Source organism: Echinococcus granulosus, assembly GCF_000524195.1.
Source record: "Echinococcus granulosus chromosome Unknown EG_S00017, whole genome shotgun sequence".
NCBI classification, from domain to species: domain Eukaryota; kingdom Metazoa; phylum Platyhelminthes; class Cestoda; order Cyclophyllidea; family Taeniidae; genus Echinococcus; species Echinococcus granulosus.
The window spans coordinates 427,917-446,765 of record NW_020170397.1 but is presented as its reverse complement, the minus strand read 5'-3'; the positions used below and the strand labels follow the sequence as shown (position 1 = coordinate 446,765).

General features: G+C 43.4%; 1 protein-coding gene across 1 annotated transcript in view; it reads left to right on the top strand. All coding sequences in view use genetic code 11, as the record gives it.

The window, feature by feature from the left end:
- The window catches only part of EGR_03317 (GRIP1-associated protein), a gene marked incomplete at both ends in the record, with an annotated part of 5,222 nt that extends 4,089 nt beyond the window's left edge, over positions 1–1,133 (top strand). Inside the window, one exon of the mRNA XM_024492566.1 lies at positions 862–1,133. Coding sequence (XP_024352967.1) covers positions 862–1,133 — 272 coding nt within the window. The remainder of the gene's footprint in view (positions 1–861) is intronic.
- Positions 1,134–18,849: the final 17,716 nt, after the last annotated feature.

The window sequence follows — 18,849 nt, the reverse complement described above, 5'->3', positions numbered from 1 at the left end:
TTGAGTCCTCCTAGTTGTTTTACCCGAGTTCGGTGTCACAAGTACGTGACATGTGATGCATTCTTTGTCAACTAACCAAGTTCGGACTGCGACAAATCGCCTCGCTGCTAACCGAATGTTTGAATCCTTGATCTGAAGACAAAGCCTTTTTAGATTTAATGAGCGTCAATGGCTGTTTTAGTCAGTTGAAGCCATCAAGTGTGGACTGTGGTGATGTCGCTTCGTCTCGGACAGCCTTCCGGCTAGTCAAATTGTACAGAACGGTCGAAAAAAAAACTGATTGGCTATGAGCAACAAGGTGGTAAGTGGAACCGGAAAAATTGTGGAACTAGTGTTATCCGTGAGATAGCGGAAGTAAGCCACCTTCTTGCATCATGAGGGTTCCCAAATTTGTGGCTTTGAAGAATTTGTGTTTACTGTAAGGGAAGAATTAGGGAGTCCAGTCATTTGCGCTATTAATCTAGGTCAGGGAAATACTGTAAACCCAGGACGTGAAGCAGGAAAAGAAGCAAGCACAGGGGAGGAAGACGAAGGAAAGGGGATGAATCCAAAGCTTGTCAGAACACAGGAGCGAGAAGCTTTCCTTCCTCTCCCCTCCCATTATTTTCTCCTCCCCTTACCTTTCCTCCTTCCTTTCTCGCCCCGCTCTTCCGAGCTTTGAAGCAGAGTTGAGATCCCAAATGTGTCACTTAACGAAGTTACCTTCCCTGAAGTCTCCCTGATTGGAAGCTGGATACGATTAGGTCAAGCGGAAGAGCCTCTGGCTTATAACAGCGTCATAGGAAGTCGCTGCACTGTTCAAATATGGTGATGATGACACCTTCGCTGTATCATGACGAAGATTTGTTTTGTTCTCATTAGTTTCGGAATCACACCATGCTTCAATATCTGTGTCTTCTTCCTCCTCGGCTTCCGCAATCACCACGACACCAATTCGACTAGCCTCGGACCTGCTCTCAACCCTGCGTTCGAAGTTGAAGAGTCTGGAGTTGTCTTCCTCCACTGCGGCGCTGAATTCCACCGAGCTGAAAGGTTTGAAACGCCTCTGTGAGGAGTTGATGACTAGAAACATCTCCCTGGAGCAGGCTCTCGAAGCTGCTATTGCAGGTTCCAACAGAGACTTGGAAACCTAGTTATTTTAATCTATGCCATTCCTACTTCCGTCTTTTGTGATATCCTGACATATGTGTGATATTTTAACTAGCCTTCCTTGCATCATTTAAAAATACCTTCTGTTACTACTGTTCCTTCTTGAGGATGTAGGTTTATGGTTTTCTAGGTGCTCTAAAAGGTTTGTACCGTTTTTGGTACCGTCGACCGTCCCCAACGGCCTTGTCACTGCCGTAGAGAAGTATGGTCGGTCGTTTTGCAGGTAGCTAAGTGTCTTGCTCTTGTCCTGACTGTCCTGTGCTCGAAGTCTTCTGCAAATACGACAGATCTATGACGTGTGTGTCGACTGTTATGGGAAGTAGGGGTGCTGTCATTGACCTTTGTCATGGTCAAGCCGTAGGCGGAACCAATGCCTGTGTTCTGCTCCTCTCTAGCTTCCACTGCCGTGGGTCACTTTCGAGATCTCTGTTTCATTCTTGGCAACTGGTTCTGTGGACAGTCAATCCAAAACACTCCGCATCCCTAAATCTGCCATGACGTGATGGTATGAAGAATATCTGGATCCAATCCGAAGAGTCGGGAGATGAGACTTTGGGAAACGAGGCCTCTAATGTGGGTACAGGTGTACGACTTTTGAGTGTGTGCCTGCTGACTGGATTGAATGGTCCTGAAGAGCCTAGATGAGGCGGAAAACTTAGCGAGAGTGCGAATTGGGGAATGTTCTACAATGTTCTAGATTTTACCTTCCAAATAGAGGCTTTTTAAAAGTGACAGGCACCCCCTCTCTTGTAAACACTCACCACATGTCAGATTATTGTCCCCTTCCTTTGGAGGGGACTGACGTAAATGATGTGGAGTCACTGTCACTCCAGAATGACAACTTAGGCTTTCTCGCAAGTTGAACCGACTCCCAGGATGGAAGGAGTCATGCAACAGTCTCGAACGCCGAAAATCAACTTTTTCTATTTCTCTGTGACTGTGAGTTCTTCCCCTTACTGAAGATGCAGAGGCTTCGTGTCACATATCTGACAGCAGAGCGAATCATCCAGAAATGCCTCAGACACCAATTTTGTTCGGGCGAATCCTCATTTGAAGGTGGTGGGCACGTCATGTCACGTTCTACGGGTTAAAACTCCTCGAGGGTATTGGTATCCCTAATAAGCTCACATTTTTTTTGGAAGAAGACTGGAGTGTGACAGTGGTTGCTTTAAAGTGTAAACTGTTTTTCGAGGTATTTTCTCTTTTTTTCTAGAACTACCGCAAGAGCCTACTTGATCACCCCGTTCATTCACCCACCCTTTTATCTCTAAGCGTCACACCTACTTAATTATTTTCAGTAGCATCTAATTCTTGCATAATATTTTGCCCAACCAATTTATGGAGCAAAATGCATATTTAAAATGTACTAAACTAAGCATATGCGCTTTCCAAATCTTCAAGAAATTTGGTTACATTGAGGTGATTACCTAGTTGCTGTGGGGATATTTCGCTGTTCCACTAAGTTCCGGTTTCAAAGCCTTTAAACGGAGAGGCCGATTTGTGGAAAATAAGGCTTCATTGTGCAAAAAAGAATTTACGAGGATTTTAAGAGAAAGTGAAAGAAAGGAGACGGTATCGACAGCGCTTCTACTTTAGTCGAGTTCTCCGCCTTACCACATGAGCTGGGCGGTAAATCCTATTTTTAACTTAATTAATAGCTGCGATTTGCAGCGAGGTCACGAAAAAAAACGCGTTTTTTTCCAAAATCATGCCGGAAGAAGGTTAATTTTGTTTAGCTACTTTTACGCCCAGCGCTAAAGACTGTGGGATGTGAAAAATGTCTTTTGTTTTGGGACGAAATCGTCACTGCCGGATAGACGGAGAGCTAGGTATATTGGGAGAGGCCTGAGGGTCCTTGAAGTGCTCACGTCATTCAAACTGTAGAATACAAAGTGGTTGGGTGCGAATTCACGATTAATGGACATGAAATTTTCCACCTTCACCCTCGTTTACGGGACATTAAATGCCATTCCTGACGAACTCTGGTTCGCGCTGAAGTTCGTCAGCATGATGCACTGTATTTAATACCGTCGCGACAGCGACCTCTTCTATGCCGGCAAAATTTGCAGTTCTCATTTAACTTGACCACCGATCACACGTCATCCTATTTCTAAACAGGCTGTCCACAAAAGCGCAGGTGGCGCTGGGGCTGTCAATCAGAGCGGTCAGACTTCAAAAAGTCCACTCGCAGCACTTTACCAAATATTAAACAAAAGTTTTCACCCTCAGAAAAGTCCGAATAAAAGCTATCATTTATCAAAGGACACTTCAAATCCTATCACTACTGACAGGTTAGCTTTGTGGAGATGTCTAGATGTAAGTGGTGGCGCACAAAATTTGTTTAAATCCACTGATTACTTCCAATCGCATTTCAAATATCAAAAAGGAAAAAAGTGACGAAACCTCGGTAGCTCCGATGTGGAGATGCCGCTGATAAAGCACTGGCGATTGTCAGGAGCTCGTGAGTGGGCCTTGCCTACGCCCGTCAGTACCGACCCTTGGCCCCTAGTGGGTGGATCAAGATGACTAACCAGTGAGAATTAATGGCTCTGCTCTGAGTCGTTCCGAAAAATGACTGCAAGTCACGAAATATCGGTGTGATCATAGGAATTGCCAACAGGAATGAAGATGTGGGAAGACTTCCATAGGACTGCATAAGAGTTGTGTAGCCCTCCTCTTGAAACTGCCTCCTAGCATTAGGGCTTAACGCCAAAGTATCCACAGATCCTTGCAATCCGGGAGGATGAAGAATTCCTATGGGTAACTTGTCACACCGCTGGAGACCGAAGGCGCTCGACCTTTCAAGCCATAAGTTTGCTCCATTTTATAGGGCGAGAGGGGATGAGGAGCGATAAATGGAGGTCCTACGTGCCGTAGGTCTGGTCTCCTACAAAGCAAACTTCATTGAGTAAGAATCCGCTCGAATGACTGCCACAGAAGCTGGAAGATGTTCCCCAGTGAACACGCGGAGTGTGTCTGACTGTACCATCAGGCTGGAGGTGTAGACCTTGTCACCACTCATCCACAGCTGCCTTCCCTCCTGGTGGCATCAAGGGAATGGGGAAGACGTTTTACTCGGATCTGACTGATCTGTAGAACCCCTGGTTCTTCTCTGGACTCACCGTCGGTCATTCCACTTCAGGGGGGCTGACGAAAGTGCCTGTTGACAGGGCTTGTAGGGAATGATGATTCTGTGCTGGTAACTGCCCAGAGTTGAAAAATTTTCCCAAAAAACTTTTACAGCCAGAAGGGTAATTAACGGGAAATTAGTGGCTTTTTTTTGAAGTGAGGGATGGTTGTCAAAAGGTAAAAGCCTTTTCCATTCTAAAAGAGGGGCGTTATGACGTAAAAGCGATATTGTTTTAGTCTGTGTTACTAAGGTATAACTTCGAGCGGGAAAATTAAATCACAGAGGACACACTCCAGGTGGATATGATCGGATCAACTTTGGGCCAATTTTTTTGTCAGAAATGCCAAATTTGATCTTCACTGAGAGGCAGTGGGGCCCTTTTTAAATGTTACCATGGGAATTTGACATTTGTTTAACTGAATGCCCCATTAAGTAGGCGCTTCAGTCTCAATATGTTGTATAATGGCCCTGACGACGTGACCTTTCCACAGCGGGAGTAGCCTTTCAGCCTTGGTAGTAAGGGGTTAGTGCTACTTCGGGGGAGGGGGAAGGTGCGATAATCCTACCTAGAGCAAAATTTCCTCAAACTTTCTGTATGGTTATCATGAAAAAACCTTCATCTTCATATGCGCCTATGACGCTCTGTGTTGCAACTCGAAAGGACTACGTAGATAAGGGGAGCTCGAATACGACTGGTATCTTCTACACCTTGGAAAGGAAAATGACGTTCCGAAGGAGCTTTAGGATAGGTTGGTTTCGAGAAAGTAGCACAGAAAAAATTGCTCTTTAGATAGAGTGTCAATGAAGAAACGTGAAAAGCAGTTTTTAGAGCTTCATCAACACCAGCAGTAAGTGATTAGATCCTTAAACAGACGACATCAGCAGGTTTGCTGATATTCTTACCTTCCTTGCTTTTGAATGCGTTCCCAGATCATACCTCATCCATACATGCATGCATCTCCCATCCATTCCGTATCCATCCATCCTGTATCCATGCATCCACGCATCCATCCATCCATCAGCCCATCTATCCTGTATCCATTCATCTTGTACCCATCCGTCCATCCTGCATCCATCCATCTACTCTATATCCGTCAATCCTGTTTTTATGCGTTCATCTATCCTGTATCCATGCATTCATTCATCCATCCATCCGTCTATAAATCCTGTATCCATCCATCCACCCTGTATCCATACATCCATCCTGTATCCATCCATCCATCCTCCATCCCTCCATCTATCGGGTTTTCTCTAATTCATCCCTTCCGCATCCATTAATTTCTTATCTTAATCGCTGCAAAAATTTTTCGCTATCTATCATCCTCGAATGACCAACCTGCTTCACTCCAGTGATTAGTTCCTCTCCCAATGCCAACTGTTTAAACCATTTCTGGACAGTCCATTCCACTGCCGTCATCGCTCGACATTCTGCTTGACAAATTTGTTGAGATACTTTAAGCAGTTTTAAGCCTCATTTAGATTAGTTTTGTGAAGCCATCAGGAACAAATTCCACTCCTCAGGTTTTTTTAATCAGCAGCCTTTTTTTGGGGGTTTAGCTTAAGCGCAAAGCAGTGACTACCATGGAACGGCACATGATGCATCCAAACTTGTGTCTACATTCATTTGGCACCGCTCTACACACGTGTGTCAAACAGTCGCCAGCCATATTAACCAAGTGACGAACACCCAAGGAGAAGCGGATGCGTACATACCTACTGGCTGGAGTAGGGAAATGCTTTTGGATGATGGCGTATTTCCCATGTTTCTTGTTCCTGCAAATGTCCTTGACCTTAATGCGCATGACACTGCACAGGGAGTTTGTCTTCACGAGTGTAAAAATGTTCCAGAATATCCGAAAATCCTCCTCGAGGAGAGGAGGAGGTGGGGGTTGGGCGTAAGGAAGAATTCACCCTCCCACGCAAAACGTCTCAAACGTGTGGATTGGAATGCATTTTTTGTGTTAAGATTTGTAGTTTTGTAGTAATCTCATGCATTTCTACAACCTCCCACAACTTAAAAAGGTGAAACAACGGGGAGGTCTGCCTGCAAACCACACAATTTTTTGCAGGGTTTCCGGGGTAGTTCATGCAAGAACCAGATGGATAAGCAAAATCTGCTCGACATTTGGAATTCACTTCAAAATTTGACATACCTTGAAGAGTAGAAGCACAATGGCCTAAAATTACTGGATTTTGGGTCAGCACATGGCATGGAAAAGAATGAACTCTTACGTCGTCCAATCAAAACGTTCCACACATCTAACCAATCACAGTTTGACATTCGATGAAGGGAGAAAAAAGGCGATGATAGATATTAAGACGCAGTCGGGATGAAAAAAGAAACTAAGTCAATTTCTCCCGATCATAAAGGTTCTGATGATAATGCCGGTGTCAATTTACTTCCCCTTAGAGATATAAACCTGTAGATGTGCAATTGAATAGGGGGATGAAGGAGGAAGGGAAAGCTCCCATCATCAGATGATAGGAAAACCGACAGGTGATTCCAGTTTCCGAGTCGATCATAAGTTAATGTAACCTGGACTTTAACTTTGAGTGGAGATTTGCTTGTCAAAACTGCCATGTGGGTATGTCTAGAACGCCAATTGACCACCTCAATCGTAATTGTTTATTATTCTGCTATAAAAAACTCGGGATGAAGTCCTGCCCTCCTCAGATGAAGTAAGTCGACTATATCGGTTCCCTCAATATAAATTTACACAATCAAACTGCTGCAAGTAAACGTGTGTCACATATTTGTGACACCTGATTCAAGTAGAAAAATTGAGGTGTCACACATGTGTGACGCTGGGCTCAAATTCTCCTGTTCAATACCATAAGCATCTTCTGTGAGGGTCGAGTTAACCTTGATGAGGCATTGGCGATTGCAATGATCCTGCTGACTGCATAATACAGGAAAAGAGTAATTTCCATGAGGAATAATTTAGCTAGCTCATGGAACACCTAATAGATCAGTTAGCACCTGCTGCAGGCTGAAAAAGCACAAAAGATGGACAAATTTTCTCTATCTTATTAGAAATTTTTAAATTAAAAAGCAAGCACACATGGTGAACTAAGACAGTGAAGAGAGATAGCCTCCGAATCTTCTGTCGTACCGACAAATCAGTCCAGTGGAAGGCAATGGAATGCTAGGGTTAAGCGTTAGGTCAGAAAAGGCAGAAAAATGTTCAATATCCGATTGCAGTATCCAACTCTTTTAATCTCTTTCTCTACATATAATCAAAGAATCCTTTCTTGTTTAAATGCTCCATCTGTGGTTGCTTACAGATAACTGTGGCCCAGAGAATACCTCGTAGAGAGAAAGAAAGGAGGCATTTCGGAATATCGCAGGTTGTAGAGGTGATCAACCGAAAAAAAAACAAAAGGGAGCCGAGGATTATAAATACCGCATAATTTTTAGCAAGAACGGCCAAGGTAGTAGGATTATGGATTAAAACAACCAGGAAAGAAGGCGTAGACAACATATACCGCTCGTAGTTGGAGAAGGAAAACATCCACTTTAAGCGAACCCGGAGCTCAGCGCAAAGGACGATCTATTCAAAATCCATCAGATATCCCATATTCATCCAACTATCCACCACATATTTATCTCGTATCCATCAATCCATCAATCCATCAATCTATCTACTATGCATTCATTCAACATTCATCTACTCCACATCCGTCCATCCGGTGTCCATCCATCTCCTATACATCCCACACCCATCTATTGCGTATCCATTCATTCATTTCATGTCCATCAATCTATCCATTCATCTCGCATCCATCAATTCATCTATCCATTCACCATCCATCTAACTGGTATCCAGCATTCCATCCATCCATTTATACCGTATCCATCGATCCATCCATCACTTGTCCATCCATTCTGTATCAATCCATCCATCCAGCCTCCATCCATCCATCCATTCCGCACTCGTACGTTTACCAATTTCCTTCAGTTTGATCTATCTGTCATTCCTCAAATTAATACCCATATTTTAAAAAGACGAAAACTCTGTCATTTTTTACTGTGGAAAAGTTGTTACAACTACCACACGTAACTGCTATCAGTCGCTCTACAATCGTACATTCCCACAAACTCCTCCTCTCCCATTTACCCCATCATTTGCCAACATTTTTACTTTTGTACCCTTTTCCTCTCTTTTTTGCTCTTTGCTTAAACACATCCAACAACAGGGCCATGAAACCCCTCCAAAATCTCCCATTGGTAAAAATGTGAATTGTGAATGCTCCACGTTGTATTACGCGCCCTTCATAAATGAACCGATTAGGGTCCACCCTCTCTCTCTTTCTTCGTCTTTCTCTCTCTGGATTTCTAACATCTGCCATTGGAACCGTGAGGTTGACTTCTTAGTAGGAGATGACGCCATAGTTTAACTGACTTAAGGGATAGCATCCACTAGTCTACTTATAAATTCACACCTTACAGGCGAACGGGTGTGCGTTTTATGGCGATCTCCCTTGCATATTCAAGTAGTCTCATCTGAGCCTTTAAGGTGGTCTAGCGCCCCAAGGCTTCCCTGAAGACGGGAGAGGATAGAATACGCATTGCCAATGCACAGAAGGGCTTGGGGCTGCTGGTATTGCCCGGAGGCCAGGTCGCCCTGCAGGCGGACAATGACGGAGGTATCAAGTGCCTCCGTTACCAAAATCGAGAGTTAGACAAACACTTAAAGTATTACTTAGCTCCTCATTTTCTTTTAAGCATCCTCCCCAACGCTCTCCTTCGCCAACATCCTACGTCAGCCGTCTCAATGTAATTGGTGTTGCAAGGCAACACTCACGACCCATCACATCACAACAACACAGTATCTTGGCAATTCTACTGAATCAGGAGCTTTGTCCTACCTAGGTGGACAAGGGGATGTGCTGACCATCTCGTAAGTATATCGCTAGTCGTTGGAACGCGGTGTTTAGACGTTTATTTCTCCTTACTGCTTTGTTCTTACTTAAATGGTTTCCAGTTTCATCGGAATTCCATTAGGTAGTAGAGCGATGGAGGCAAAGTAGACTGCTAAGTAGCGAACTTTTCCAGATGGTTCATGGCCACGACTAGGTTGATGTCATTTCTAGACCTTCTGCTAGGGGTCATCACCGATTCTTTCATTCACAGAATGTGCCCTTCCTCCACCCCGCTAATTTTATTACCCAGCAGTAGCAATCAGGACAGACGTCCCTTAAGATGGAGATTGCTTTCCACTATCACTAACACAACGTCCCGAGACTTCCTTGAGGATAAAAGAAGGCATAATACTCAGACAGTAAATGTATTGTCAACGAACCGATGGGCTGAGGGCTACTGACATGGTTCAGAGGCCAGGCAGTCGGGCGGAGGTACAATGGCGGAGCCCCTAAATGACCCGTTACCGATACCGGGAGTTGAACAAGCAGATAAGTTGTTTCAGTCGGTTTTTTTGCTCATCTCAAAAAGAACAATATCAAATCATTTTTTTAGTAGTATGGAAAGGAGGATAGTAAAAAAAGCAACTAAATAAACAAGCAACCATTGACCTTACCTGTCAGCTGGACAAAAGAGGGTTTCGGAAGGCGCTCGGTGGATATAAGGGACCAATTTAAACCCGTCAGACACCGGTAATGGGGCAATAAGCGGAGAGGTATTTGTGCATCAAGGAGATTAATCTTCCAAAGTCATTTCGGTTCCAAAAGTCGCCGAATTGAAAGAAGGCGTATGAAATGCCTGCGAAGAGGAGCATTTATTGGGGAAAAAAGAGGACTAAGGACATCTAAAGAAGTGGCAACTGCATTCATTTTTCTGACCTAAATTCCTGTTAAATTCTTTCACCTACTTCAGTGTCTGTCTAGAAAGAATTGTCAGTCGACAAGGCTAAACCGCTTCTGCGGAGCGAAATGTTTCATCACAGGAGTGGCTCCCGTTTGGTGGCCTAAGATTGAGACCCGTCTGGAGGACAGATGGACAGCCGCACGACCGGTTGACCAGGTGGCGTCTCCGTTCAAAACCATTCCAAGTTATCATTGTTGAGCACTTGAGTCTCACTACTTACGAGCCCAGTGGGATCCACCGGCAATAAGCTTTGTCCATCACCATCCTCTGTTGTATGCGCTTAGCATTTGGACCAGCAATATCTAGAGCAGTCCACATCGGTGAGACTTCCGATTTGGTGTGGCAGATTTGGTGCCTGGCAACGCTTCGGCAGCATCGCCTTTTCAATTGGCAGGAACCGAAAGTCCCCTCATATAGTGAACACCAAGGATATCATAAAAGGTGAAAAATGGGTTGTTTTGAAACACCTATGATAAGCGAAAGCATTTGTTGGGCCAATGGGTCGAGAAATCGTCAGTTAAAGAATGAAAAATCCGTTATGAAAAAGCACTACTGGATACCCAATTCTACACTTCATTCGTCTTAGAAGGCACTAAAGACACAAGGAAATATCATCTGTGATAGAGTGAGTGCAAGTTGGTGGGATTTTTAACCATTTACCGACAACACATAAAGGAATAATGTTCCAGGATAAGTCAATGGCTGCAGAGGCAAAAATTTGCTTCTTTAAGGGGATTTCCTTTTCACAGTTATGCGCTTCTCATCAGCCCTTTCAGTCCGAGTCCTTCCTCTACGCCCTTCCAAAGAAGACGCTGAACGAAAGGGTTGGCGAGGTGTTAACAGGTATGATTCGCCATCCTCCGTACTGGCTACAAATTAGCGACAGTGGGGAGGCAGCTGATCTCATTGCGTTTCATTGAATCCAGGGGGTCCTGAAAGACATTCTGAAATGTCTGGCTCCTGCTGTAAGTCATTTGACGGGTAAAAAAGATTTTTTCTGCAAAAAAGCACCAGAAGAGGCAGTCAAGCTTAGAAAGATCTACCGTTTACCTCATGAATGATTATGCATGGAGATGGAAGTCAGGAACTTTTAGCTGAGTGGTGAAATCTCCGCGATTGGGAAAGTCAAGAAATCGACTGATCAAGTAGCAGACTTCAGTAACAGTCGGTGTAGCGATCACTTCCATCATTCATTTCCTGACTTACTCACCACCCACCGCCCACTTTGGCGACACTACCTCTAGAAAATTCTACCCATTGTGTGCGTGCCTGTGTGTTTGTGGTGCTCATCATGCTTTGTTCCTTTGATGATGGCTAAGCAACACTTTTGTTTGTGATCTATCTGTCTGTCTAGCTTCTACGATACACATCAGAGGGGCTTAGAAAAAGAAATATTCAATCTTTGAGAAGAAGGCCATATTCGCCAGACTGTATACTGCATAGTGGAAGATCAAGCTGTGATGCACGCTTCGGTTAGGGAGAGAAGGTGGGAGAGGAAGGAAAGGGGAATATGGCCTTCTTCTCAACCTTCTCCGTTGGGTTTCCTAAATAACAGCTCTTTAAGCGCTAATTACCGCCTTTTCTTGGTACTAGTTCCATGATTCCACTGGAGAATTGGAGGTGGGATAGAAAAACAGTTGCGTCACACATACGTGACAGTAGACGGGTTCAAATAACTTACTATTGGCCAACCTTTACGCTGTTTCTGGCATTGAGGTAGTCACTAAACATCCACTTTTACGCAGATTTGGCTGTTTAGCTATCGGCCTCTTCGGCTCATACTAAATAAGTAAGTGACTCTATGCTTAAGGGATGTCTACATGATAAAGCGGGTCTATCTGTGACACATCCCAATGCATCATTAACAGCCGATTTAAAAAAGGAACTCAAGTCTTTTCCAAGGTGAAAGAAGATTAATTTACCAACTGAGAAAAGTGTTGGAAGGTTTGAAGTACAGTCCGATGAGACGGGCTAGTCCATCATCCACTATACTATCTGTTCGCAGGTATGAGGTTTAAGTTTTTCATCGGTTCAAACAAAATGATTTAAAGTTTGAGAATCAAGAGTAGTTGCTTTTAAGGAGCATGCCTTAAATTTCCATAAAATAAGTCAGTGGCACTTTGTTTCTTTAAACACTGTCAATTTCTCCTTCCTCCCACATCCTCCTCCCGCCCGATCTTCGCCTCTGTCCCTTAAGAGAGGGAAATAAATCATGTGCTTTTTAGTCCGCAATTTTCGTATTAATCTTTTGAGGTGCCCAACACTCATGTCTGTTTATCCATGGTTAGAAATAAGAATGCGCCTTGCAGGGACATTCATTATCCAGTCCTCCGCGGCACTCGCAAATGCTTTATCGTGGCACTTTCTCTGTGTAAAAAGGAAGTGTTCACCAGAAATGGGGATTTCTTATTAGTAATATGACACAAGGCTTCTTCATTGAGGTATCTTGAGAAGATATTTCCCTTTTCCAATTCTCCTTCTTCGGAATAGAACATACTACTGATAACTCCGTTTAAGTAGCAAGTTTTAGTGGAAAAAGACAAATATGGAAATTGAGCAAATAAGTTGTAAAAGGCGACTTTTCATAAAAAAAGAAAAAACCATGCACATAAATGATATGATTAGTTTAATTGGTGATATAATGGTCCGAAAAAGTGTAAAAAGGTGTTTTAACACTTTCTTAAAAAATACTGTAAACCTTCTTTTTGATTTATCCAAGAAGCCTAAATAATGTCAAATTAAACAGAGGAAATAAAATATGAAAAGGACGATCTTATAGCTCTTCTACAGGGTTATCTTCTACAGGTACTATTTCCTCGATTACCCCAAGAAAATGTTTATAGTGGGACTTTGGCAAGGGAATTCCTCTATCGCTTAACTGGGCATTGCCAAAGCACAGTGCGGCAAGTTCTAAGGTGGGCATTTGCTTTTACTCTGGAACTACTTTAAAAGTCTCTTTCCGTTATGTAAAAGTCCTAAGCACCTGCCTTCAGGTGTTACAAATCACATATGAGGAGTTCCGAAAGGGCGGGCTTTATCTCCCCATCGAGGACCAGTGACAGAAGAGAAGAATTTGTGTTTCGGACACATCTACTGCCCGATGTGGCGCTCTGAAGTCCCAAAAGGCATGTGAACAAGAGGGGAGAGTTACTGTTGACGTATGGCGAGACTGGAAGATGGAAGAACCTGCCAAATTAAAGAACCACTTACCGCAGCCTTCAACTCCAGCGTTTGTTAGAGTGCTGCTTCCCTTCTACCTTGACGTAGTCCACATAAACATTCTTCCACCAATTTGCCAGATAGAAGTAGTCTCGGGATCAAATTAAGCAATGCTGACTCCTGCACCTTTTTATAGTAGATATGGGAGGACAAAAACGCTGTTTCGTCTTCCCACAAACAGTTATGAGTTAACTTGAGCGATTGTTGATGGTTTTTTGTCTCTAGAATCCAAAAAATTACCCTGACTCACCTTCGTTTCCACTTTTTGTTAATTTCCTGGTTGTTCTATGCAGGAAAAGGTTGATAACCATCACTTAGGGAAAGGTGGATCAGGTGGAAAAACAGAAAAGAAGAAAGAGGCACTACCACCCTTCCTCTCTCCCTCCCTCTATCCCTCGAATCTCTCTAACCAAAGCGCAGACCTTCTCGTGGACATGAGGACCTGGGTTGTCATAAAGGAAAACGACTTTTTCTGACAGACTGACAGAAATATTCTCGGAGGCATTTGCAAAACGACAAATTATTCGTCGGGATGAAAAGAGGTTCCTCTACTCGTTAAGTCAGCTGCCCCAAAAGGAAGAAGGATGCAAAACAATGGGCCAAGTTCTACTTTCCACGTCAGCACCAAATCAAATCTACTTCTGGTGTCTTTCCTTTTCTCTAATTCTCTCTCTCCTCCTTACAGCGGGCTCGCCTGTCCATTGACTGACTTCAAGTGGACTTCATGAAGGATGTCCCCCCTCACTCCACTGATACTGTTTCAAACACCAAACCCAGTCATGGCTAAGAAACTGTGACCGGGGCTTAAAGTCCACAACTGACCTGCCTAGAGATCTCCAAACACGACTGCTTACCATTCTCCTTTAGACAGACTCCTGCAGTACTTTCAACTTTATCCGAAGGCCAATTGCAGATGAAGAAGTTTGATAAGTTGTGCGAGGGAGCTCTGCGACTTCACAAAACAGACGAGCTCAAATTACATCAGGTTTATTCCCTGCTCTGAGAGGTTTCAAATGACCAGAAAATTGTAGAAAGCAAAACAAATGTATTCCACAGGTCCCCAGGGACAATTGTAACGATTTTGTACCGCAAGCAACTTGAACATTTTTGTCCGCCAAGTATGTGGTTAAGGCCTTTTTGTTTAAGTGTGCCTGAATCGGTCCTCCTCCGTAGTTTAAAAAGGGGCCAAGCAAACACACTTGGTTTCCACCACCCATATGTTTTAAATTCTGGAGCCTTGGCCTCTTTGTCTCCTACCTGTCGCACATCTCTTTGAGGCTATTTCAAGACATGGAACGATGGCAGAAAGGTGACAACTTTGACCATGACGCCATGTCATGCACAATGAGGTGACACCTCGTCCCAGTCCCATTTTGACAGGTGGTTTAGAGCGTGATGAATTCACGCCGGTAGTGTTTAAGTTGATCTGGGATTTTTAGAAACTTTAATGAAATAAGAGGGGAGAAGAGGTTTGTTTAAAACGGTCGACTTGTCCTTGAACCTGCTGGATGGCTTCGTCGTTGGTGGAATGAATCCGTCTTGTTAGTTTTACTCGAGTTGGCTTATTTAACTCTCCAGTGGTTCTGCAATGGGCAAGCTGCAATGACGATTGAGGAGTGGAAGTATCACTAGCTGAAACATCCTCTTCAATCCAGCATCTTTTCGGGTGGCAGTTGTGTTTAAAGACCTGTAAGAGATTTGCGGCCATGTTCGCAGGATACCTCATCGCTTCATGCAGTTCATCAGATGCAGGTTCAACATCGCCCATCCTCCTCGTTACTGCTGTCCGGACGGAGTCATGACATATGGGGGTGAACTTGCAATCAACCACAGTATGTGAGGATTCCTTGGCTAGTCGAACAAATAAAGTCTCCGTGCGACTTGAACATGGATGCCGCGTCTTGAAATTCCATTGTCGGTGCAGCAACACTGATTTACCCTAAACAAATCCAACGCATCCTTCTTTATTCTACCGCAAATTAAGTGTTTCTTTCGTGCTTTTGTCTCTCTAGGAGAAATGCATCCATTCTTCCTGGTAATGGCATTGAAGTGTCAAAAAAGGTGTTTTATAAGGTCTCCGCTGGGCGGACTTCTTGACTTGACGTTCCAGCCTGCTTACATATTTATGATTCTTTCTTCCTCCGCCTTGATTGCGCAAAGGACACTTAGGTCTGGTGATGCCTGAAGTACCCGAAATCCCTCGATCCTTGTTGGATTAATTCAGTTATATTGGTGGATTTGAAAATTTAGCCCAGCCTCGGTATCGAGACGTGTTCCAGGTCCAATCGCAGGTTAAAAGAGACTTTTCTAGGGCGGCCACCTCCTCAAAGTAAAGTTACGAGTGACAGTGGCAAATGTGACAAGTGCTGTGTGAAAAAATCCTGCACCTCTATTTCAGGAGCTTGACTTGACCACCCTTGTAAAGATGATCAGGCTTGTAGTCAAACGTACCTGCCTAGTGTGGGTTTTTACACACATTTTGGACGAAAGGGACCTAACATAGAAGAAGGAAAATCAACCTCAGAATATTTGGTTATCCCGGACAAAAATTGGTGGAACTCCGACCGATCGACTGAGTTCATTAGATGGCAGATTAGTTTTATATCCGGTAAGGAAATTCTCTCCCAAAAGAAGATCTTGTTAAAAACCAGAAAAAAAAATGCAAAATTTGTTGTATTTTTGACTTTGTAAAGTTCAAACAGGTCTAAGAAATCGTAAACTTGATTCCATCATGAAAATCAAATCTCGTTCAAGTCAAACCGGGACTTTGGGATTTGGCAGGTCATTCTTGAAAAGGCATTACATGCAGCAGTAAGTGACAAGATTAGACATCCCTACTTAAGAAGGCAGGCAACAGTGGTAGTGAGTACGTGCATTCAACAAACTTCAAGTAGACCATAGCGATGATGGCGACATTCAATTGATCAGTAGATTGACACCCGAGTGTTGTAAATGTCTTGAAGGCGCGTGAATGCTTGCCATTAACAATCAGGGTGGTGCCAGTCAGCCTTATTTCCTGACGTCTTGTCAACACTAAAATCTGTGGACCTGAAATTGTGCCTTGGATACATACTATGTGGGGGGAGTCAATCAAGGTATTGTGGATACACGAAAATGGAACACCCCGATGTCTTCCGACAGTCAGTCAGCGGTCACGTACACACAGATTCCTCAGGCCTGTCGACAAATAAGTGTCCGCATTTAAGTCGCTGTCTAGCCCCAACCACCCCGTAGGGATGTCGGTAGTGTCTATGCGTTCTGGATGTCAAAGAACAGTTTAGCTGTACTGAGATCTTCCAATAAAAAGAGAACTCTGTCCCCTTGAAAGTTGTCCACTCCCTTAATCAGCTCAAATCGCTGAGACATACACACGCAGATCCATTTACAATAACCGGGGCTGGCAAGGAATAACACATAATTTACTGCCACCCAGCTAAAACAAACATAAAGATTAATGGAATCTTCTCATTCCTAAGGCGCTGCATTGCCTACTTGACTTCTAACTGGCTGATTTACTTTTCTTCACCGCAAAAGAAGGAACTTGTACCTTTATTGCATTTCGCCTTGTTGTTGGGAAAATGGACTTGTACGATAATTTATTGTGACTCTCCCAAGTATTAATTTACAGTTATTGAGAAGATGCAGAAAAGGAGAAAACTGATTGGTTAGACGTTTCTCTTTTCCGATTGGATAAAGAGTATGGATTGACCCTCCCGATTCTGATTCATCTAATTGTCAACTGGCATCCCTTCGTGGAATTAACCGATTCCATGGTCACGCAAAAAGGGGACTAGGCAATTGGAAAAGAAAGGGGTTTTGGAAAACGTAGTTGACAAGACATAGTTTTAGTTGTTCACTTCCTAAAAGCAAAACCTTGTTTTTTTTTAAATATGAAATGAAATCGCAGCTATTTTGCCTTATGCTGGGGGATGGATGATAAATTGTGCTAATGACTACTTAAACAAGGAAATGTCATGTTTTTTTGATAGCTTCTTGTGTCAAAAACAAACAACTCGAACTTGGTTAGTCACCGACTTCACTGAGATGGAAAGTGTTTGGAGGGAAAAATCATTTTTAATATAGTATTGAAAGATGGTCGGCTTTTGATCCATTCGTTTCGTTTTGTTACCGCCTGCGGTCCACCAAGCGGCGTCAGTGTTTCCACATTCCTGCTCTTAAGAGTCGCCGTAGCTTCAACCACCTACAACCACTGATATTCAGGTGTGATACTCAGTGTCCCATGTCATCCCTGGAGGCCCTGCAAAGCATCCCCTTCAAGAGAAGAGTTTATTTTAGTCGTAAAAGAGGGCCGAGAGACCGTTGACGTGACATTGCTGTGGAAACCGAACCCGGAGGTGTAGGTACGGTGACCAAACTGCGACTGCCACCTCAGGGTCAACAGATCTCATACTGATAGATTACTAGACACCCAAACTTAAGCCAGTCAGGAAGTTGGCTGTCATTATTCACTGATCACGGGAACAGTTGGGTACGTCATGACTTTTGCATTTTTAATTTTTTGTTTGACAGTTAACACACTTGTTTGCTGCTTCGTTTCAAACATTTCTTTGCCAACAAACATTTGCCACTTGTGGAGGAGTCGGCTGAGTTTTTTCTTTTCTTTTGAACTTCGAATTATTCTATCCACCTTCTAGTCAGGATGCTCACCGTACGAATCAAAGAGTCCTAACAGCAATGAATTTTGCTTAAGAAATTTTGAATTTTCAATTCCACAAGAATCACAAGTCTTCTCACAAATGAGGAGTACATTCTTCCTTTCTTTTTCGTACCTTTTTTCTCAAAAAAAAATGAGATTTTCGCAAAAGATGTGGTGTTTGTGTGTGGAAAAATAATCAAGCCCGGTGATTACCCGGCACTGTGGCAGGATTGTGGTCAAAAAAGGGGAAACGGAAGTGGAACTTGTTCACATGCAACTACGAGGTCTTGTTTATCACTCCTCGAGCTTAATTTTTCCTCCGAATCTCGGGAGAGTGGAGGAGGGGGAAAGGGTAGTACCAGAAGGGGACTGCGTGGAAGAGGGGAAGAAAAATTTCTTGTTTTTGTTTTCTGACAAGTTTTTATTTCTCATCCACTTTCCACTCCCTGTTACGTTTGCAGTGCAATTGTCAATTAAGTTTCAATTGAATAGATAAACCTTGGTTCTTCCCCTTAAAATGGACTCCACTTCTTTCAAGCCACAGATTTGACAACCTTTATATCTTCTCATAGACATGAACTCCCCATTTTAGTTTCCTTCGACCACTCTAAAGAATAAAGCGAGACAAAGGCCTTTCTAGTTGGAGGCTCCATTCCCGCAATCCACACTTGATGGCTTCAACTAACCAACATAAAGACTAATGTCTTTCAAACCCAAAAAAACACCTATTTTTAGGTCAGGCACCCAAACACTTGGTTAGTGATGCGATCTCATGCAGTCAGAAGTGGATCAGTTGATAGAACGTATTGCATGCCACGTGTCACGCATATGTGACACAGGGTTCAGCTAGAAAAATTATGGTGACCTAAT